The 22714-nt window shown below is 43.6% G+C and overlaps 2 protein-coding genes across 3 annotated transcripts in view; both read left to right on the top strand.

The window, feature by feature from the left end:
* Window positions 1-337: 337 nt before the first annotated feature.
* Window positions 338-3745, top strand: LOC127497328 (potassium voltage-gated channel subfamily S member 2-like). Its single transcript, XM_051865738.1, has 2 exons — window positions 338-510; window positions 782-3745. Exon 2 carries the CDS (start codon window positions 782-784, stop codon window positions 2240-2242), a length of 1461 nt encoding a protein of 486 aa, XP_051721698.1. The 5' UTR covers window positions 338-510; the 3' UTR covers window positions 2243-3745.
* A 148-nt stretch (window positions 3746-3893) lies between these two features.
* The window catches only part of osr2 (odd-skipped related transciption factor 2), a 28599-nt gene continuing 9778 nt past the window's right edge, over window positions 3894-22714 (top strand). For both annotated transcript variants that reach the window (XM_051865752.1, XM_051865747.1), the window contains exons 1-3: window positions 3894-4388; window positions 4475-4565; window positions 5450-5556. In XM_051865752.1, coding sequence (XP_051721712.1) covers window positions 5546-5556 — 11 coding nt within the window. In that variant the 5' untranslated portion in view covers window positions 3894-4388; window positions 4475-4565; window positions 5450-5545. The remainder of the gene's footprint in view (window positions 4389-4474; window positions 4566-5449; window positions 5557-22714) is intronic.

Here is a 22714-nt window from a genome sequence, read left to right as displayed (position 1 = left end):
AAATAAAAATGGCTCATTATCATCTTAAAGATAAAGATAGGTTTGTTTAAAGATAGAAAAAGTAAAAGCATATTTTTTCCCCTCCTGAAGTATTAATTAATACAGAAAAAGCTGGTCTTCTCAACATGCTGCTGATGTTAATATAGAGATTTACATTTTCATTTTCACGTTACTTTGATCCAGACGTTTTTTTTTTAGTATTATTACTTGGGTGAAGACCACAAAAAGCCCTGAGATGCTCCACCCTAATTATGATCATGACATACACAGAGAATGAGATGCTCGTTTGATAAATACACTGATCCACTTGTTGTCTGTCAGTAGACACGCCCATCATGACACTGTAGGATATATAACAGAGCTGAGCAAAAGTCATCAGCGTTTTAACATTTTGAACTGACAGAGTGTTTTTGTTTCATACACACATTCGTCATCTGCGGGATTCTGTGTCGTCACTGTCGTGCACGCGCCTGCAGGTCTGCGCGTGTTGAGAAACGCTGGAATATCGCGGTGAGTTTATGCCGATCTAAATCACCTCACATATCACTCATATCCGTAGAAACGACATGTGAATTAGAAACGTGTTTAGAGCGGAATCGCCGCGCTCGGTTTAACAGGGAGCTGCTCGTGATTCATGTGTCAGATGAAATGTTTCTGTGAGGAAATCTGCTTCGATGGAGATGAAATGGTGCTCAGTCCTGTATGTGTGTGTGTGTGTGTGTGAGAATGTATTATATCTGCAAATGGTTTTCTCATGTTTGCACCTTGTGTTTGTCTCCAGATGCCTGCTGAAACTCACAGTGACAGACTGTTTTCCTCAGTCATGACGGGTCAGAGCGCCTGTGCTCCAGAGGAGGGCGCTATACGCATCAACGTCGGAGGCTTCAGGCGTCGACTGCTTTCCAAGCGACTCTCTCGCTTCCCCGAGACGAGGCTTGCGCGCTTGCTGAGGTGTCGCTCCAAAGAGTCCATCCTCGAACTGTGCGACGACTATGACGACTCCGAAAAGGAGTTCTACTTTGACCGTAATCCAACGCTCTTCCCTTACGTCTTACACTTCTACAACACGGGACGGCTGCACGTTATGGATGAACTCTGTGTCTTTTCCTTCAGTCAAGAAATCGAGTACTGGGGCATCGACGAGCTGTTCATCGACTCGTGCTGCAGCGGCACCTTCCACTGCCGCAAGATGGAGCCCGACGAGACGGACTGGGACGACAAGAGCGAAGAGGGAAGCACCGCTTCGTCTTTTGACGAGATCCTGGAGTTCTACAGCGACGCCGGTAAATTCGACAAGCAGCTGCTGGGAAGCGTTCGCCGGAGGATCTGGCTGATGCTGGACAATCCTGGCTATTCGCTCCCCAGCCGCCTCATCAGTATCTTCTCCATTCTGGTCCTGTTGGGCTCCATCGCCACCATGTGTCTGAACAGCATGAGCGAGTTCGCGCTGCTGGACGGTGACGGCCGGCCCCGTGAGGACCCTCGCTTCGAGGCCGTAGAGCATTTGGGAATCGGGTGGTTCACGTTCGAGCTGCTCGCCAGATTCGCCGTGGCGCCGGACGTCCTCCGTTTCTTTGCACACCCGCTGAACCTGATCGACCTGGTGTCTATCTTGCCTTTCTACCTGACCTTGGTCATTGACCTGGTCGCGGAGAGCAGCCCGGCGCTGGCGAATCTGGGTCGAGTCGCGCAGGTGCTGCGGCTGATGAGGATCTTCCGCATCCTGAAGCTGGCGCGTCACTCCACGGGCCTGCGGTCGCTGGGCGCCACGCTCACAAACAGCTATAAGGAGATCGGGCTGCTGCTGCTGTATCTGGCCGTCGGCGTGTCCTTCTTCTCCGTCATGGCCTATACCGTGGAGAAGGAGGACAACGAGGGATTGAACACCATCCCGGCCAGCTGGTGGTGGGCGACGGTGAGCATGACCACCGTGGGCTACGGGGACGTGGTTCCCGGCTCCGTCGTGGGCAAACTGACGGCTTCGGCCTGCATACTGGCGGGAATATTAGTTGTCGTGCTTCCAATCACTTTGATATTTAACAAGTTTTCTCTGTTTTATAAGAGACAGAAACAGCTGGAGATCATCATGCGGAGCTGCGACTTCGATGGGGGAATGAAGGAGGCTCCGTCTGTCAATCTGAGGAATTATTACGCTCATAAAGTCAAGACACTGATGGCCAGTCTGTCCAACATGAGCCGCAGTTCCCCCAGCGATCACAGTCTGAACGTCTCTCTGCATTAGACTGTGCTGACGTCACTGCGGCGTGTTTTCTTTAACAGCGAGACACACGAAGCAGCTGATCAGTGGTTAAAATAACAGTGTGTGAATCAGCATCTTCTCCTGGGTTTTCTCCTCATTGTCCAGCTCATTCGTTGGAGGGAACAGCGGGTGTACAGTATATCGGTGGAAGCTGTCAGTCTCACGGGTTCAGGAGGATTTCTGTGCGTCAGACGGCTGCCGGACTTTGCTTAGCACTGAATCTCCTCCGACTGTCACTATATATTTTCATGTTTTTCTGTATCACTGTTGTTCAGGAAGGAAAAACAATTGTAGTGACCAGAATTAGTAGTACTGATACTATTTTGTAAATGTGACAAATCCATCTGATATGTGAGGAGCAGAAATGAACTTTGAAACGAATGATTTTCAGTGAAGTTTTGTTGCTTTTGAATGAGTTTTACACATCTGTAAAGGTGATACACGGGCAACTTTTTGAGCAATGTTGCTTGGGCACTTTCCCATTCAAACTATCTAAGTATCCAGATAGAAAATTGTTGCCCATTCTCAATAGGACAATGCCCAAGCAACATCGCTTAAAAAGTTGCCCCATGTATCATCACCTTGAGGTAAACAAATTTTATGGCGATCAGAGATCCATTATCAGTCTGTTCATATCTCTGTTGTTTAATTTGAACTGTAAACACAGAATGTGATCCTGAGGGGCTTGTGCTGCTCCAGAACACAAATTCAGATATTTTGATGAAATCCAAGAGGTTTCTGTCACTCCATAGAGATCCAATAATGTTTTTTTTGCACAAACAAAGCACTCGCGTCACTTCATAAAATTGAGTTTAAGCCACTGGAGTCACATGGAGTACTTTAATGATGTCTTTTTCCTACCTTTCTGGACCTTGGAGTGGTAGTTGCGTTGTATCTCTATGGAGAGTCATAAACCTCTCAGACTTCATCAAAAATATCTTAATTTGTGTTCTGAAGATGAACGAAGGTCTTACGGGTGTGGAACGACATGAGGCTGAGTAATTAATGACAGAAATTTCATTTTTGGGTGAACTAACCCTTTAATGTGCACAAACGTGTTTGTTACTGTGTGGATTTGTGTCATTTCTAGCTCATAATTTTCTTTTCCCTTTTACTTAAAGAAAATGTATCCTGTTTTTAAGACTGTTAAGATTATTTGCATTGTCACATTATTATTTATTATAGTTTGTGTGTGTGTGTGTGTGTGTGTGTGTGTGTGTGCATGTGTGTGTGTGTGTGTGTGTGCACGTGTGTGTGTGACCAGCAAACTCAATTACTGCTGAAAAATAGATGACCACATCACAAACTGTCAACTATAATGGGATATATAATTTTATATATATATATATATATATTGTAAAGGATTTTATGTTGGATGTACTGCTTTAAATTGTAACAAATTGTTGTAAAAATACTGTTGCAGTGATGAGAATCTATTGAAAACCATCATTTAAAATAATGGCAATTACAAGAAACTGAAGCACATTGTCTGGATGCATTACAGTAATTACAGTGTTTCTTTTGCATTATTGTAATAATGATTATTGTCATGAAGATAGTCTTACTGCTCTTAGTGGAACAATATCTTAATGGCTTAATTTTCTTATGAAAAATATTCTTTTGATTGAGTTGAAATGTGACCTGGACGGATGATCTGCCACTTGCCCTGTTCACTAGTCTAGTCTGCTCATGAGGTCAGTCTCAGACATCAGACTCGTCTCTACCCGAGACGTGTGGAAGCGGTGCGTGATCTGGTTCTCATGTGGATCTGGTTCTCGTGGGAGAGCCGCCATGACGATGAGCGCCGTTCCCTTGGAAACACGCTTTCTGATTCCTCTGCTCAGAGTGTTTCTGTCGCAACTGTAAAAACTGATTTAAACTGCAGCTTTGTTCATATTAAATCATATATGGACATAATTTTAGTGACACAATATCACTCATATTTTATTTCATATTGTTGTATATTATGCTTTTATAATGAGCCGTTTAAAGGACTGTAAAATCTTCATGCTCCGCTGATGATGAGCAGATTGTTTCCAGAGTCTCCTGATGAAGATCTGAGAGGAAACAGAGGAACCACCATGAACTGTTCCTGTCACTGCAGTCCAAACAGTGCAAGGCATGATGGGTACCTCTTCATTATTGATGACACTGTACATGTGAACACTGACTCATCTCATCTCATCTCATCTCATCTCATTCTCTGTCCTTCAGCTTCATTAATGATCAGTCGGACTCTGTCTCCATCTGTTGGTGAGAAGATGCAGCACAGGAACAGTGTCTTCAGCTGCACAAAGGAAAAAAGGTAAAAACCATCAACAGAATAAAAGAGTCTGCATGTGTTTCACAGTTAAACACCTAAACTAGCTGGACTGGCATCAGTCACAGTTTAACTGGAAGCTCATCCCTTTTTTTATTAATTAGCTGATAACCGTTAGTTTGTCATAGTAAGATGAAACAGTATTTGATACTGTGGATGAAAACAAAACACTTTTACATTGTATACATTTCAGCCATTTCCTTTCCAACTCCTTCAGTGGCTCTCGAGCAGATAAGATATGCTAAAATCTATCAGTCATATTTCTTATTTTAATTAATTCCTTTAACAACTGTGATTTTTATTTCAAAGCCAGGATTCCCACAGTCTTGGAAAACCTGGATATATGGATATGGATCATTTTAAAAGTGTGATTTAGTTTTGGGAAACCTTCCATTATTCAATTTCTATAATGAAGTGCAAATGAGTCTACTGTATATTTTTGGTCCAATTTGCAGAATGAGAATGTATGGAAGCTTGAAGCAGAATAAATAAGTAATTGCAACTTTTTAAATTCTGAATTTTTATTCTTGAATTATGAGTTTATATCTTGAAATTCTGACTTTATTTCTCACAATTTCGAATGTATAAGAATCAAGTCAGCATTGCAAAATTTAAAAAAAAAAAATTTATTCAGTGCGAAAACAAGCTTCCATAAGAATGACTGTACATTTTCACTTGTGACTCAATGAAGATCCTAAACAGAAGTTCAGGGGGATCGAGCTCATCTAATCTTTCTATTGACCAGAGTATATATGGTGTCATCTGCTTTGACATTCCTTCACCTCCATACTAAAGGAGCAAAAAACAGGGATGTGACATCATACTCTGACCCTCGACACACTCGCTCACACTCAATGTTTCACCCCTAGATGACGAGCACAGGCACGCAGTGATGCAGGACCTGATGGGTCCCCTGATGCAGCTCTGCCTGGAGGCCCTGCTGGGAGAACAGCCACAGCTGCTCAATGGAAAGCAGGTGTGTGTGTGTGTGTGTGTGTGTGTGTGTGTGTGTGACCAGCAAACTCAATTAGTGCTGAAAAATAGATGACCACATCACGCACTCATCTGAACTCCTCATCTGAACCCATCACGTCTGCCCAGCTCCGAGATACATGCTCAGATGGAGTGTTTTGATGAACTGGAAGTGACAGTCGTGTGTGGGAATGACACTTCAGCTGTCTTAAGGCTGACGTTAATCACATCAAATGTCACTGCATGTTCTCATGATTTCTGGCAGCAAAAATGTGAAAGTAGAACAGAAGAATCAAATGCAGATAGTGATGTGCTCAAACCTCGAGCATAAGTGTTAAAGATGAGACATTTATCAAAATATCTTTTGTGTTCCACTGATGTTTCTGTCGTTCTACGAGTGTTTCTGTAGTTCTGTGGGTGTTTCTGTAGTTCTGTGGGTGTTTCTGTAGTTCTGCGGATGTTTCTGTCGTTCTGCGGGTGTTTCTGTAGTTCTGCGGATGTTTCTGTCGTCCTTGATAAGTTTCTGCAGCTCTTCAGGCATTTTGTTGTTCTATGGCTGTTTCTGTAGTTCCGCGGATGTTTCTGTAGTTCCGCGGATGTTTCTGTAGTTCTGTGGATGTTTCTGTGGTTCTGCGGATGTTTCTGTAGTTCTGCGGATGTTTCTGTGGTTCTGCGGATGTTTCTGTGGTTCTGCGGATGTTTCTGTGGTTCTGCGGGCGTTTCTGTAGTTTTCTGTAGTTTCTGTAGTTCTGCGGGTGTTTCTGTAGTTCTGCGGGTGTTTCTGTAGTTCTGCGGATGTTTCTGTTGTTCTGCGGGTGTTTCTGTAGTTCTGCGGATGTTTCTGTTGTTCTGCGGGTGTTTCTGTAGTTCTGCGGATGTTTCTGTCGTCCTTGATAAGTTTCTGCAGCTCTTCAGGCGTTTTGTTGTTCTATGGCTGTTTCTGTAGTTCCGCGGATGTTTCTGTAGTTCTGTGGATGTTTCTGTGGTTCTGCGGATGTTTCTGTAGTTCTGCGGATGTTTCTGTGGTTCTGCGGATGTTTCTGTCGTTCTGTGGGTGTTTCTGTAGTTCTGTGGATGTTTCTGTGGTTCTGCGGATGTTTCTGTGGTTCTGCGGGTGTTTCTGTAGTTCTGCGGATGTTTCTGTGGTTCTGCGGATGTTTCTGTGGTTCTGCGGGCGTTTCTGTAGTTTTCTGTAGTTTCTGTAGTTCTGCGGGTGTTTCTGTAGTTCTGCGGATGTTTCTGTGGTTCTGCGGGCGTTTCTGTAGTTTTCTGTAGTTTCTGTAGTTCTGCAGATGTTTCTGTAGTTCTGCGGATGTTTCTGTAGTTCTGCGGATGTTTCTGTGGTTCTGCGGGCGTTTCTGTAGTTTTCTGTAGTTTCTGTAGTTCTGCGGATGTTTCTGTAGTTCTGCGGGTGTTTCTGTAGTTCTGCGGATGTTTCTGTAGTTCTGCGGGTGTTTCTGTAGTTCTGCGGATGTTTCTGTGGTTCTGCGGATGTTTCTGTGGTTCTGCGGGCGTTTCTGTAGTTTTCTGTAGTTTCTGTAGTTCTGCGGGTGTTTCTGTAGTTCTGCGGATGTTTCTGTGGTTCTGCGGGCATTTCTGTAGTTTTCTGTAGTTCTGCAGATGTTTCTGTGGTTCTGCGGGCGTTTCTGTAGTTTTCTGTAGTTCTGCGGGTGTTTCTGTAGTTCTGCGGATGTTTCTGTGGTTCTGCGGATGTTTCTGTGGTTCTGCGGGCGTTTCTGTAGTTTTCTGTAGTTTCTGTGGTTCTGCGGATGTTTCTGTGGTTCTGCGGATGTTTCTGTAGTTCTGCGGATGTTTCTGTGGTTCTGCGGGCGTTTCTGTAGTTTTCTGTAGTTTCTGTAGTTCTGCGGGTGTTTCTGTGGTTCTGCGGATGTTTCTGTGGTTCTGCGGGCGTTTCTGTAGTTTTCTGTAGTTTCTGTGGTTCTGCGGATGTTTCTGTGGTTCTGCGGGCGTTTCTGTAGTTTTTTGTAGTTTCTGTAGTTCTGCGGGTGTTTCTGTAGTTCTGCGGATGTTTCTGTGGTTCTGCGGGCGTTTCTGTAGTTTTCTGTAGTTTCTGTAGTTCTGTGGGTGTTTCTGTAGTTCTGCGGATGTTTCTGTTGTTCTGCGGGCATTTCTGTCGTTCTGCGGATGTTTCTGTTGTTCTGCAGATGTTTCTGTGGTTCTGCAGATGTTTCTGTAGTTCTGCGGGCGTTTCTGTAGTTCTGCGGATGTTTCTGTGGTTCTGCGGGCGTTTCTGTAGTTCTGCGGGCGTTTCTGTAGTTCTGCGGATGTTTCTGTTGTTCTGCGGGCATTTCTGTCGTTCTGCGGATGTTTCTGTTGTTCTGCAGATGTTTCTGTGGTTCTGCAGATGTTTCTGTAGTTCTGCGGGTGTTTCTGTAGTTCTGCGGATGTTTCTGTGGTTCTGCGGGCGTTTCTGTAGTTTTCTGTAGTTTCTGTAGTTCTGCGGGTGTTTCTGTAGTTCTGCGGATGTTTCTGTGGTTCTGCGGATGTTTCTGTGGTTCTGCGGGCGTTTCTGTAGTTTTCTGTAGTTTCTGTGGTTCTGCGGATGTTTCTGTGGTTCTGCGGGCGTTTCTGTAGTTTTTTGTAGTTTCTGTAGTTCTGCGGGTGTTTCTGTAGTTCTGCGGATGTTTCTGTGGTTCTGCGGGCGTTTCTGTAGTTTTCTGTAGTTTCTGTAGTTCTGTGGGTGTTTCTGTAGTTCTGCGGATGTTTCTGTAGTTCTGTGGATGGTTCTGTAGTTCTGCGGGCGTTTCTGTTGTTCTGCGGGCATTTCTGTCGTTCTGCGGATGTTTCTGTTGTTCTGCAGATGTTTCTGTGGTTCTGCAGATGTTTCTGTAGTTCTGCGGGCGTTTCTGTAGTTTTCTGTAGTTTCTGTAGTTCTGCGGGTGTTTCTGTAGTTCTGTGGATGTTTCTGTAGTTCTATGGATGTTTCTGTAGTTCTGTGGGTGTTTCTGTAGTTCTGTGGGTGTTTCTGTAGTTTTCTGTAGTTTCTGTAGTTCTGCGGGTGTTTCTGTAGTTCTGCGGGTGTTTCTGTTGTCCTGCGGATGTTTCTGTATTTCTGTGGGTGTTTCTGTTGTTCTGCGGATGTTTCTGTACTTCTGTGGGTGTTTCTGTTGTTCTGCGGGCGTTTCTGTCGTTCTGCAGATGTTTCTGTTGTTCTGCGGGCTCTTCTGTTGTTCTATGGCTGTTTCTGTAGTTCTTTTGGTGTTCCTGTTTTTTCAGTGGGTGTTCCTGTTGTTCTGTAGGTTTTTTTGTTGTTTTTGCGGGTGTTTCCAGTGGTTTCAGTGCATTGCTGTGTTGTTGTTGCTGGAGTGTTTGGATGGTTGGATAATAAAAAGAGTCTATCGTCTGTCATTGATACGGCTCTAGATGTGGCTTAATTTCCACTGTTTGCTTTATTTTGTTGTGTTGTGCTCCAGAGAGCTGCTGTAGTAAGATGATCACTCACTCAATCATTCTGAGCAGTTCTTGAACTCATTCTTACATAACTTGACTACTGTAGGTGTCCATCAGCACAATCAGCTGTCAATCATTTATCAAACTGACATCAAGTTTTGATTCTTAAGTAGATTTAATATCAATTACTTGAATACTTTTACAGAAGGATTTTTCTTTGACTTTGACTTTATTATATGTGCAAGTTACAGGGTGCATAATGTGCGTCACAGTTTTGTGTGTGTGTGTGTGTGTGTGTGTGTGTGTGTGTGTGTGAGAGAGTGTGTGTGTGTGTGTGTGTGCTGGTCTCTGATTTAGGGATCAGACTAGTTAATCACAGAGCATGAGTGGAATGAATGCAGCAGCTACACAAACACACGCAGCACAGGAAATGATGTGTGTGTCTGTGAGCGTGTGCTCTCATACAGGAGCAAATACGAGTAAGGTTTATGTGTGTGCTGTCATTTATTGAGCTATAAATGATGATGATGATGATGATTATGATGAAGGTGTAATGCTGAAGGACACATGTAGCGTGTATCTGAAGGTTTCAGACATGTGAATCCCTGCTGCATTCTAGAACAATCTCTCTGAGGGCCTGAAATAGCAGTGCAGACACTGGCTGGTGTTAACTAATTAGTGCTCATTAACCCATCGTCTCACACAAACACTGTCTGTCCTGTCTGTGGCCTCTGCAGGTCCTTCCATTCGCCATTGGAATATGATGTACTTTGAATTAAATATTACATCTGCAATGCACCTTTTTATGAAGCAAATCTTTACATATTACTTGAAATAAAATCAAAGACAAGTTAATAAAAAAATCACCATTACATTAGCGCCACTTGGTTTTGCTGTTGATTCGTTCTGTTAGTTGAGCCAAACTGTTTGTCCCAGATGAATAAGAGATTTCACTCAGAATTTCAAATGTGAATTCTGAGTGAAATCTCTTAATTATCTGTGACAAATATAGAATAATTATAAAAACATAACTGCTCTCTGTGAATCTCTGAATTGTGGCACGTTTAATCTGAGAGGATGCGTTTGGCTCGTCCACTGTCTTGCACTGAATTGTGGAAATGTGTTAGCGGGACATGAGTGTGAAAGACAGAAGTGTTGTGAGTGATTCTGCCTGTATCTTTGGGCTGCGCCCGTCTGCTATCAGCGCAGATAATCAAGCATTTGTGGAGAGTCTCTCTGACCCTGAGAACACACACCTAATGCCTTTATAATGCAACCTTTTACCAAAGCAGCCTTTGTCCTAAACACACACACACCAGTCAAGGTGACACGATATGATCCTCATTAGACGTCTAGAGGGACATTAGAGCTCGTAATGCCTTCCTAACACACAAACACACTCAGAGCTCATTCTCCAAACTCCTATAGCAACATGAGTCTGTCTGCGCTAATCACACACACCTTCTGCCACAGCAGCGTCGTTTATGGCCAGCAGAGACAGACAGACAGACAGAGCCTCAAATGAGGGCGAGCATGAGGGCCCGTATGGCGTATTTGTGCCCCGGTTAGCCATTGTGACGCCAGTGGCGTCGTAGGGGCCGTGGGTCTCAGAGCTGATGGAGCCTGTGATATGTGCCATTATCTTATCAGTGTCATCAGCGCAGCGGGAAAATTGACAAGCTAACGATAAGACGTGTTTTATTCTCCAGGATAATGCGGCTCTAACGCAGTGAACACGCTCACATGGAGTCGTAATGATGTTGAAGATGATTAGTGACGTTCGGAGCACATAGAGGGCGCCAAACCGCTGGTGTTTGCTCTCCTGCAGTCATCAAACTTCCTGAGAGAGAGAGACAATCCCATTAGATCTCTGAAATTCACAGTTTGATCTCCTGGACAGCCATGAGATTAAATGGAGGGAATGTGGAGACTTCGCATGCATTTTCTAGCTCTATATTCTTAAGGCCTGTTCACACCAAGGACTATAACATTTATAACTATAACAATAATGATAAATATATCAATTAAAAAATTATTCTAAATGTAAAAGAATAGCAGAGTCCACACCTCAACTAAAGAGCTTGAGCATTTAAAGGATTAGTTCACTTCAGAATTAACATTTCCTGATAATTTCCTCACCCCCATGTCATCCAAGATGTTTATCTCTTTCTTTCTTCAGTGGAAAAGAAATGAAGGTTTTTGAGGAAAACATTCCAGGATTTTTCTCCATATAGTGGACTTCACTGGGGTTCAACGGGTTGAAGGTCCAAATGTCAGTTTCAGTGCAGCTTCAAAGAGCTCTACATGATCCCAGACGAGGAATAAGGGTCTTATCTAGCCACCTTCCTAATATTGTGTTGTGTTTGCTGCCAAAACAGCCCTGACCCGTCGAGGCATGGACTCCACTAGACCCCTGAAGGTGTGCTGTGGTATCTGGACCAAGATGTTAGCAGCAGATCCTTTAAGTCCTGTAAGTTGTGAGGTGGAGCCTCCATGGATCGGACTTGTTTGTTCAGCACATCCCACAGATGCTCGATTGGATTGAGATCTGGGGAATTTGGAGGACAAGTCAACACCTCAAACTCGTTGTTGTGCTCCTCAAACCATTCCTGAACCATTTTTGCTTTGTAGCAGGAGCATTATCCTGCTGAAAGAGGCCACAGCCACCAGGGAATACCGTTTCCATGAAAAGGTGTACATGGTCTCAACAATGCTTAGGTAGGTGGTACGTGTCAAAGTAACATCCACATGGATGGCAGGACCCAAGGTTTCCCAGCAGAACATTGCCCAAAGCATCACACTGCCTCCGCCGGCTTGCCTTCTTCCCATAGTGCATCCTGGTGCCATGTGTTCCCCAGGTAAGTGACGCACACACACCCGGCCATCCACGTGATGTGAAAGAAAACGTGATTCATCAGACCAGGCCACCTTCTTCCATTGCTCCGTGGTCCAGTTCTGATGCTCACGTGTCCACAGTTGGCTGTGTTGGCTCACGTGTCCTCGGCCGCCCATGACCCTGTCGCCGGTTCACCACTGTTCCTTCCTTGGACCACTTTTGATAGACACTGACCACTGCAGACCGGGAACGCCCCACAAGAGCTGCAGTTTTGGAGATGCTCTGACCCAGTCGTCTAGCCATCACAATTTGGCCCTTGTCAGTCTTGCTCAAATTTTTCCTGCTTCTAAAGGTGATGATACGTCGGGCAACTTTTTGAGCAATGTTGCCGGGCAATGTTGCCAAGCGGGAACATTGCTCAAAAAGTTGCCCCGTGTATCATCACCTTAACACATCAACTTTGAGGACAAAATGTTCACTTGCTGCCTAATACATCCACCCACTAACAGGTGCCGTGATGAAGAGGTAGTCAGTGTTATTCACCTGTCAGTGGTCATAATGTTATGCCTGATCGGAGTAGTTATCAGTATAGTTATTGTTCTTGGTGTGAACGGGCCTTAACTCAGTACAGCTGCTTTGTTGTCTGTTTTTGTTTCTCTTAAGCAGCTGAACTAAAGCTATATGGCCTCTCCTCGGACTGTCGCTGTGAGAGCTGACAGTGAAATTCCCAGTTTTTCTCACCCATCTCTACTGGACACTCATAATCATGCATTTCTTTCTCAAAAGTATTTTATAACCAAGTCGATACTTTGCTGTGGTAAGCACACAGTCCAGTATCGTAGTTTATTTAAAACAGCCTTTCACTGATGGTATCGATGCGTGTGTGTATATCAGTGTTGTTCAGCAGGTGACAGCGTCCTCTCAGTAGCTGCGCTTCAGCTCTCTTTCCTTTGCACCGCATGGCCGTCAGTCCCAGGATGAGCTGGAAATAAAGCACAGCCCCTCCCTGCCGGGAATCTTTTGCCAGCTTTATTACGAGCAAAGGTCTGCAGCAGCTGGCACAGCGAGGTCCGCCCGTGATATCTTATCTCCCATCGGCCATAAACACTCCACTGAGAGGAGCAGCGAGAGACAGCGGAGCAGAACATCTTCTTTTCTGACCTTCACACATTCTGAGACTCAATAGAAACATTCGGCTCTGGAGGGGGAGTGAACGACAGGACGGTTCACTTTAGTGTCATTCTGCTTATCTGATTACATTCATGCAAAGTCATGCGTGCCTCAAATCCACTTACCACTGACAATAACAACATTCTTGTGTGGTCTTCTTATGTCTTAGGGTCACTAGAAAAGTTAATTGCATCCTTTACATTTGTGAAAAGCGTGCTGATTTGCTGCAGTTCCTGTAAAATCGAGCATTCAGTGAACGTGACTCAGATCTTAAATGTTTGAAAAATTTAATACTGTTCACTGGTAGCAGGATTTTACTGGGCCATCTTGCCATTTAATCACCAATTAACTACTGTAAACTGTTATCTTTGGGAAAGACACACCTTTGAACACTATCGTGGATCAGCAGTGAGTGACAGAAGGTGATAAAACCATACAGTGAGAGAGAAAAGCTGTGAGGAAGATTGTGTTGTCGAACCGCGGGTGAAGGGCGGCAGTAAATCTCTCAGACGGGTTAGTCAGGAGAACGAAGGTCCGTTAGTTAGTGAGTGGGTCAGAACTCACTGTGCCATTCATTCTCACCTCATGTTAATACAAGGGCGCATGTATAAACTGATGATGCTTCAGTATATGAAAGAATGTAATTCTGGTTATTGACCTGGTTGCTCACAGTGGAAGGGTAGTTATACCTAACTGATATGATTTATCTCGAAGGTCTGATAAAAACATGATGACGCGACCATTCAGTTTATTATGCTGGAAATGTTGTGTGACATCGTTTAGTTCAGGGCTGGCGATTATATTGATGGGATTATGAATGATGTTGGGTTAAGGTTAGATGTTTGAGTGTGTTTTTGAGTTCTGTAACACACTGAGGCTGTTACGCAAGCGGCGTCATAAACTACTGTTTTACTGTCATAAAGCGAGGTGTGTTTATGACCTGTGTATCTGCGTCTGTGCTCACACTCTTTTATAAGCAGCTTGTTAAAAATCAAATGCAAATGTTATTGAATTAAAGAGCAAACAGCCGCTGCTGGTCTTTACGGACTCGTGAATGTGTGCGGAACGCTGATTGACACTCTGCTCTGACTTTTTGCAGGTTTGATGTCATCGGCGGGGAAACGATGTGTGTTTATTTGCTGGTGAAAGGAGTTTGTGCTCATGTCACGTTCTGTTCGTATCTCAAAACGTGTCTCTCATGGTCCATTTGACAAGTCAAAAAAACACTGTGTAGGAAGTCATGATCAGACACTTCTCAAAGTTCTCCTTTAGGTCAGTCCATATCAAGTAGTCCACAAAAGTGTAACAGTTTGTTGCTTGAACATTTTTAATTTTCCTAATTTCTTTTGAGTGATTATTGCAATACATAGAGATAATCACTCATAAAAATTATGAAAGTTAAATATGGTCAAGCAACCACTACTGAACCACCTGAGATGGACCGAGCCCTGTAAATGCCATTGGCCACATGGAGTGGTTTTGATTGGCCGCTGCGTGGCAGAAACCAAAAGAGATGCTTGTCCAAAAGCAACAAGAAAAGCCATTAAAAGTGTCTCGCTGCAGTTACAGTGTGCGTGTGAACATGAGCAGCGTGTCTCGTAACAACAGCAGCAGCAGTTACTAGCACTGTAGCGAGAGAACAGATTGGCCTTTAGAGACGAGTGCACGTCCTGCTCTCATGATCCAGTTTCAGCTTCAGTCCGGTCACAGAGTCTCAGCAGGTCCAGATGACCCGATGGCACACACTCACGCACGGGTCCGGCAGTGTGTGTGTGATTGTGCTTCGTGTCACACTGACCTCATATGCTCATATGATCTGAAACACACGGAAAGATCAGGAATAAAAACACTCAGCGTCACGTACGGTTCTGTATCAGTAAAACACAAGCATTTATTGACAGGTAGATCTCCTGAAGGTAAAAGCATTTCTAAAGGGCATGATTTCACAGAGAACGGCATAATTGCAGGACACTGTGAGACAGGTGTGTATGGATGTGAGACAGGTGTGTATAGATTTGAGACAGGTGTGTATAGATGTGAGACAGGTGTGTATGGATGTGAGACAGGTGTATGGACATGAGGCAGGTGTGTGTGGATGTGAGACAGGTGTGTATGGATGTGAGATGTGTGTATGGATGTGACACAGGTGTGTGTGGACATGAGACAGGTGTGTATAGATGTGAGACAGGTGTGTGTGGATGTGAGACAGGTGTGTATGGATGTGAGATGTGTGTATGGATGTGAGACAGGTGTGTGTGGATGTGAGACAGGTGTGTGTGGATGTGAGACAGGTGTGTATGGATGTGAGACAGGTGTGTATGGATGTGAGATGTGTGTATGGATGTGAGACAGGTGTGTATGGATGTGAGATGTGTGTATGGATGTGAGACAGGTGTGTGTGGATGTGAGATGTGTGTATGGATGTGAGACAGGTGTGTGTGGATGTGAGACAGGTGTGTGTGGATGTGAGACAGGTGTGTATGGATGTGAGACAGGTGTGTATGGATGTGAGACAGGTGTGTATGGATGTGAGATGTGTGTATGGATGTGAGATGTGTGTATGGATGTGAGACAGGTGTGTGTGGATGTGAGACAGGTGTGTATGGATGTGAGACAGGTGTGTATGGATGTGAGATGTGTGTATGGATGTGAGACAGGTGTGTATGGATGTGAGATGTGTGTATGGATGTGAGACAGGTGTGTGTGGATGTGAGACAGGTGTGTATGGATGTGAGACAGGTGTGTATGGATGTGAGACAGGTGTGTATGGATGTGAGATGTGTGTATGGATGTGAGATGTGTGTGTGGATGTGAGACAGGTGTGTATGGATGTGAGATGTGTGTGTGGATGTGAGGCAGGTGTGTATGGATGTGAGACAAGTGTGTATAGATGTGAGACAGGCGTGTATGGATGTGAGACAGGTGTGTGTGGACATAAGAAAGGTGTGTATAAATGTGAGAGTTGTGTATGGATGTGAGACAGGTGTGTGTGGATGTGAGGCAGGTGTGTATGGACATGAGACAGGTGTGTAGACAGGTGTGTGTGGACGTGAGACAGGTGTGTGTGGATGTGAGACAGGTGTGTGTGGATGTGAGACAGGTGTGTGTGGATGTGAGACAGGTGTGTGTGGATGTGAGACAGGTGTGTGTGGATGTGAGATAGGTGTGTGTGGACGTGAGACAGGTGTGTGTGGATGTGTTGACTGAACAATTAAATGGAAGTTTTTTTTAAATTATGTTGTTTTAATATGTTATGTTATTTTTGAAGATTCTGCTGTATATCAGTGTTGATTTGTTTTAAATTTTTCTTTCATTCTGGGATGTGAGCCCAAGTTGATCATGAAGACCAATGCCACCAATGTTCTCTACGATCATTGTAGCACACAACATTTTTGGGAAACGCAGCCCTGGTCAGTTGAGTGCGATACACGCTTGGTTGGTTTGCTCTGGTTAATGGATGTGATGTCATTGGTCGGCATTATGCTGAATGTTCCATAAAAATGTGAAAACACAAGTGCAGGGCTGATGTTCGGCCGTGGTTTCGATTTAAGGCCTTTTCAATGAATCAACACAAGCAGGCATAGTTTCCGCCATCGCTAGTGCGCAAAAACATTTCAGCTCTGCCAGAAAAATATACAAGGTTCAAATCTAAACAGGACTCTGCCAGCATGTCAGGCGTGTTTCTCCTGCTAATTGTTTTAGCAAGCGTGCTTCAGACTATGAGTGATTAATCAAAGCAGGAAAAGCCGACCATCAGCTGTGGCATGTTTTGCATTTCCTGTACTGCTGGACTGGCCATTATTAGCATTTAATTGGAACCTTGTTTGGCAAGAATGAGTCGGACAGGACATTCATGGAGGTAATGAGAGGATGCGTGTGTTCATCACTGCTGAATACTGGAGCTCAGCGTTTATTCTCAGATTGTGTGGAAGTGCTGGTGTGTGTGTGCGCCAGTGAATCAGGAAGCTCATGTTGTTTATATTCATGCTGCTATTTCCTTCTTTCTGAACCGTTGAAAGAGCAGAGTCATGAAATATGTGTATTAAAATGAGTGCAGTGGAGCAGGGAACGTCTCACTAGCGGAGCAAAGACTTTGAGTCACGGCCAGAACGGCCCGTAGCAGCGAGCGATCGATCTGCTCATTCCTGAAGAACCCAAACCTGCCGTCGAGCGCAACCTTGTCAGCTGAGCAGGTGTGTGTGTGTGAATCTGTGGTGATGGTCAAGCGTTTATACGTGTTTCCTCAGGTCAGCAGGTCCACAGGAGACGGTCAGTATCTGTGAATGAGAGCTTGTCCATGCGTGTCTGCAGAACCAACCTCAGGGAGGAAATAGTAGTAAGACCTGAAAACACAGCGGAAAGGCTTGTGGGGTTTTTTATGGAAACGAAAATTTAAACTTCAAGCATGCAATCACCACATTAAAGCGGTGTGTTCTGGAGCTGACCGCTGGCATGCTGTTCCTCTGCCAGCGCACTGCTTTTCATTAGACCTCCCGATTTTTTCAGTTGATTTGGCAAATTAACTTACAAGAGGCAGAACACACCATTCAGACTGGAAACGAGCGTAGCAGCAAATTGCGTTTATCAAAAACACACTCAAGAACTGTTTACCTTATGTGATCTGATGATGCAGGACTGAGGAAGTGCAGCGGGGAAACAGAGCAAACCTGTAAACCTTCACTTTATGACTCGACTCCATTAGTGATATCTGTCATCAGTGATCAATCTGAGCTTCAAGTACACACACACACACACACACACATACACACACACACACACTCACAATAAACACACACACACACTCTCTCTCTCACACACATGCATACACACAATAAACACACTCTCTCACACACAATAAACACACACTTGCTCTCACATATACACACACTCTCACACACACACACTCACACACACACTCACACACACAGTCACACAATAGACACTCACACACTCACACTCACACAATAAACACACTCGCTCTCATACACAAAATAAACACACACTCTCTCTCTCACACTCACACACACACACAATCTATATATAGGGTGAATTTATATTTCATGCTGACTCATATGGGCTCATATGGATTTATTTCATGTACTTTAGGTCTGCAGGATTAATAATTAAAGACAGTGATCTCGATTCAGACTGTCAGCAATCGATCACAGTGAATATATATATATATATAGAGAGAGAGAGAGAGCAGGTGTATGACTGAATCTTGGTATTAATTCATTCAAAAATTAAAGTTATTAAAAATTTGTACTGTAACTGTTAAATAAAACTGATGCATCAGAAATGATTCAATCGTTTTAAAGTAATTGCTCTCCTAAAGAAAAAATCATGATTCTCAATTAAACCAGCTTGTGTCGAGGCGTCAGAGACGAAGATAATCGTCAAATACATTTACACAGATTCCCCTCGTCCTTTCTCTTCCTCTTCCTCTCTTTCTGCACTGTTTGATTTGAATCACCTGAAGTTCTGATTGTGTGTGAACGTTTGGCTGATTTTGAGTTCAGGTTGTGGAGACGTGTGATGGTTTTTGAACGATAGGTACAGTAAAAGAACAATTTAATATATTTTAGTAGTTTATAGAAACAACCATCACCAGGATTGAATAATCAGCATACACACATCTGTGAATATCTGTGGATTTATGCGGCCTGTAAAGCATTTCGTTGCTGATGAAGAACTTGTTTGCTGAGATGAGCTCGTTCCAGAGATCAGATCTGCAGCTCAAGTAAAAGTCTCCAGCCCGTATTTGCCAAAGTCGTAAATTCGTGAGTATCAAGTTCTCATCTCTGTTCATTTCCTTTCTTCCAAATGAGCCTTGTGGACCAGAAGCATCTCTTTTGTTCCTCCTTCCAGACTCAGTCATGACTACATTGTTCCGAAATCCTGCGAAGATCCTGGTCCGCTCCAGCTGTGCGGCGCAGGAAACGCTGGAGATAATGATGATGTTTTAACACGGTTCTCTCGCGCTCCACGGCAGCAATCTGTTAAACGTTGACCTCGGCAGGTCAGGCAGAACTACTACGTCTACTGTGCCAAAATCTGTAAAAGTCCAGCGGCCTTATTTACGATTTCATTTATAATCATCAAGTGTGCCGTTACAGAGGGGGCAAGCAATCAATTTCACCATTTAGAGCTGTAATGCATCCATGGCGACATTAGGAGGGATTTATAAATCTAGCGGTCGGAGTAATGCTGGACGTGGAGCTTTTACAGGCAGCTGTAAGCGAGCGGCGAGATCCGCACAGAAAAGCGCGGCACATCCCGAGGTCAGTCTCGGAGAATCCCTCCCACCGAGGCGTTCCTCTGCTGCACATGTGAAATCCATCCATCCCGGCAGCGTTTATAAGCTGCTCTCGCTTGCACCATCAAATGGAGAACATATTGGCAGAAAACATGGGTTCTCTGAGAGCCCCTGCCGAAACAGCTGAGACGTCTGTATCACATTCCGGCTTCAGCCTCCTTTTAATTGCTTGGCCACATGTCAAAGGAAGTTCTGACTGACCTGCTGAAAAACTCTTAAACTGGACGGATCCAGCCGCTGTCGGGCCCCGGGCCTCCAGAAGGTGTTTAATAAAACCCTGGTACATCCTAAAGCCCGCAGCCCCATAAATCAGCTCTCGTACTTACACATCCATGCGGCCCGTCTGCGTGTATCTGCGAGCGACGTGTGCCAGAAGGTTTCGCTGAACACAGATGCTGTCGTAATGCTTCACTGTGACTGAGAGCGATCATGACATCACTGTTTTCTGCAGAGCTGCTTATAGCTGATTCGACTTTGTTTCATAATTGACAAATTTTGCAACTGTTATTGAACTGAATCAATACTGAATTGATCTGAATAAGGTCTTCTGTAGAGCTGCTTTACTCCTGAATCTGAATTTGTCTCATATCTGATGATGTTTGCATCGATTCTGTTATTTTCCTGTTTATCACTGTGAAGCATATATTAGGGGTGTAACGGTACACAAACATGATTGTTCGGTACAGGTTCGGTACAGCAGTGGGAGAAAACTAAATATAAAATTGCTTCTTTTCTTCTTTTTTATTAAAAAGTGGTTTATTGATGAAATTGTGTCTCTCTCCTTAAATTCAATTAGTAATTTCTTAAGGATAAAAAAATCAATCTCAGCTAATGCTGTAAACTATATACACTATATACATTTCTTGCACATTACTATAATATTAATAAATTATTACATTTAGTTGCTATTTATTTTTAGATATAAAAATCAACACTCAAATAAAAAACAAGTAATTGCACACAAGGCAGGTTTTGCATTAACTTCTAAATCCAATTATTACTCCAATTCATTTTTGAAATGTGATTATTTACACAGTTACTGTCATAACTTGTTTTCATGACAAATTTATTTAAACATATATTAAGTAATTAAGACATTACTAACAGGTAAAGTAAATATAATTAATATAAAAGTTAATATAGTGCATATATTCCCCTCTAGAGTTCATTTCTCTCATGAACTAACATGCTGTGGACACTAAATGACTTGCCTGAGGTAAATGTAATGCTACGTGAGATATTATTTTATTGATGCCTTTCTGCGGTTGAAACACTGGTTGAGAGATTAAGCCCTGGGTATACTTTATATACCCGTTTTTTTTACACATACGCTAGTGTATGCACACAGTCCAACATGTCCTCCAACCAATACGCCCAATAGGTTGTTTGTCACTTCCCTGAAATACGACCCATAGGAGCGTTTACTAAAGTTGCACCCCTATCTACAACAGGACACTTTCATTTTAATGCATTGTACCCTTTTATCTGCGTCACATTTCCAGTTTTGCGTAGCTCAATTGGTAGAGCATTGCAATATACAACAATATGCAATCATGTAATCATGCGATCGTGGGTTCGATCCCAGGGAACGCATGTGCTCATAAAGTGTATATGCACTATAAATCACTAAGGGTAGGTTTAGGGTTGGGGTAGGTGTAGTTAATAAAAAAAAAATTAGTTTTGCTAAATGGAAATAGGACAAATGGTGGTTAAGGGACTGTGTAAAAAGTCCACACATTGCATTTAAAAGAACACGCATTTTGATTGGTAACGATGGTCATACGTCATTTCATGACGACAGACGTAACACGACACTGTCATTATTTTTACGCCGCTAGAGGGTGCATGACTTTAAAACGTAAATATAGGTCGTAATAAGGTTCTTGAAAAAACGACCTATAGGGTAATTTTTTGGAGGAGGACAGTCTCGCACAGTTGAACACACAGTCTTGCAAAGTATACTTCATTTAACTTGTACGTGAACAAAGGCGTTCGACACATGCACAGTTTTGAGCAATCTCTCGCCACGAGTTACAACTCATGTAAACATCTTTGTATTCTTTCATGCTAGAGTTGTACAAATGAGGGTACTTTCTAACCTCTTTGCACAATCTCGTCTATGTAGGCCTCCTTTGTCGCTGTAGTTTGCATGCGTTCCGGTCTGTTCTGTTTATGCAGTTTTTCTTTGACTACCTTGTTAATCGACGCCCCCAGGGCATGGTTGCCACCTTGTGGATAAACTGATTACTGCAAAAAAATTAAATGCGCATGTGCGACCTGCATGTACAAGTACGCATGGTTACATAAATCCGGCTGTGCGAACAGTACACGCGTACTCTTCTGATGACAAAATTTTTGTCGCGCACTATACACAGATCCTTGCGTACGCGTAAAAAGTGAACTATACTTTGGGCTTTACACGTAAACATATGTATGCATATACTGTCTGTTCTTCTGCTCTTTTTCCTGTTGTGGTGATTAGCAAACAGCATTGCATTATCGCATGCGCCCCCTACTGGATTGGAGTGTGGAACGCCTGTGAATAACTGTATTCGTCGTCTGACTGTATGCACTGAACCGTGTTGTCCTAATATATATAAAGGGGACTTGAATGGATTAGCTGACGCAGGGGAGGTTTGTGTTTTATTGCGCCATGCAAGTTCTGGTTATTGGTGGAACAGGTCTGAGCAGAACTGACCCACCTCCATCTGACCAGCGGCCGCCTCCCTCTTTCTCTCTCTCCTGCTGTCATGGTGCCGGTGCTGGTATATAACAGCTCATTTGGACCTCCCAGAACCCACATCCACAGCCGCCAGCGTCCCACACCAGCAATCATTTCTCCCTCACGTCAGTGTCGTAAACAGCTTACACTCCTATTAAAAGCACAAATACCTTCTCAGAGTTAAGTAGACATTAATAAAACAACATTTCCTGTGACTGTGAGTACGATATTCAGAAGCACATTACTGTAAGTGACTCAAACGTGTCTGATTTGTTCCTGTGAATGAGCCTCTCATGGATATCACAGCGCTTTCCAGCAGCAGGAGCGTATGTTACATTTGTTTGTGAGTGTTAGAGTGTGTGTTACGTTTGTGTGTGTGTGTTAGAGTGTGTGTGTATGTGAATGCTTGTGTAATTCCTCCACTGATGTCTGAAGGTGTGTTTGCGGTGTGTCTGTCAGATCTAGGTGCAACTCAGGGTTCATTCAGCCATATAAAGACCATCTAACAGACCAGTAAAGCATCCACCATCTACAGACCAAAACTCACAGACCTGTGACACTGTGGACAATGACTGAAACTCATTTTCATTGAGAACATATGCCGTATTTTTAAGATGGAAGAATGCAGTTTTACAGATGCTAGAAACGTGGCTTTCAAATGAAAGATTGGTATCAAAGAGCACACCCACTTTCCTAACTGATGACGA

Source organism: Ctenopharyngodon idella, chromosome 16 (assembly GCF_019924925.1).
Source record: "Ctenopharyngodon idella isolate HZGC_01 chromosome 16, HZGC01, whole genome shotgun sequence".
In the NCBI taxonomy this organism is placed as follows: Eukaryota; Metazoa; Chordata; class Actinopteri; order Cypriniformes; family Xenocyprididae; genus Ctenopharyngodon; species Ctenopharyngodon idella.
This window is presented reverse-complemented; position numbering and strand designations above follow the sequence as displayed.

What these genes read in the sequence shown, in the direction of transcription:
- LOC127497328 (XM_051865738.1), top strand. Translation starts at nt 782, where the DNA reads ATGCCTGCTGAAACTCACAGTGACAGACTGTTTTCCTCAGTCATGACG.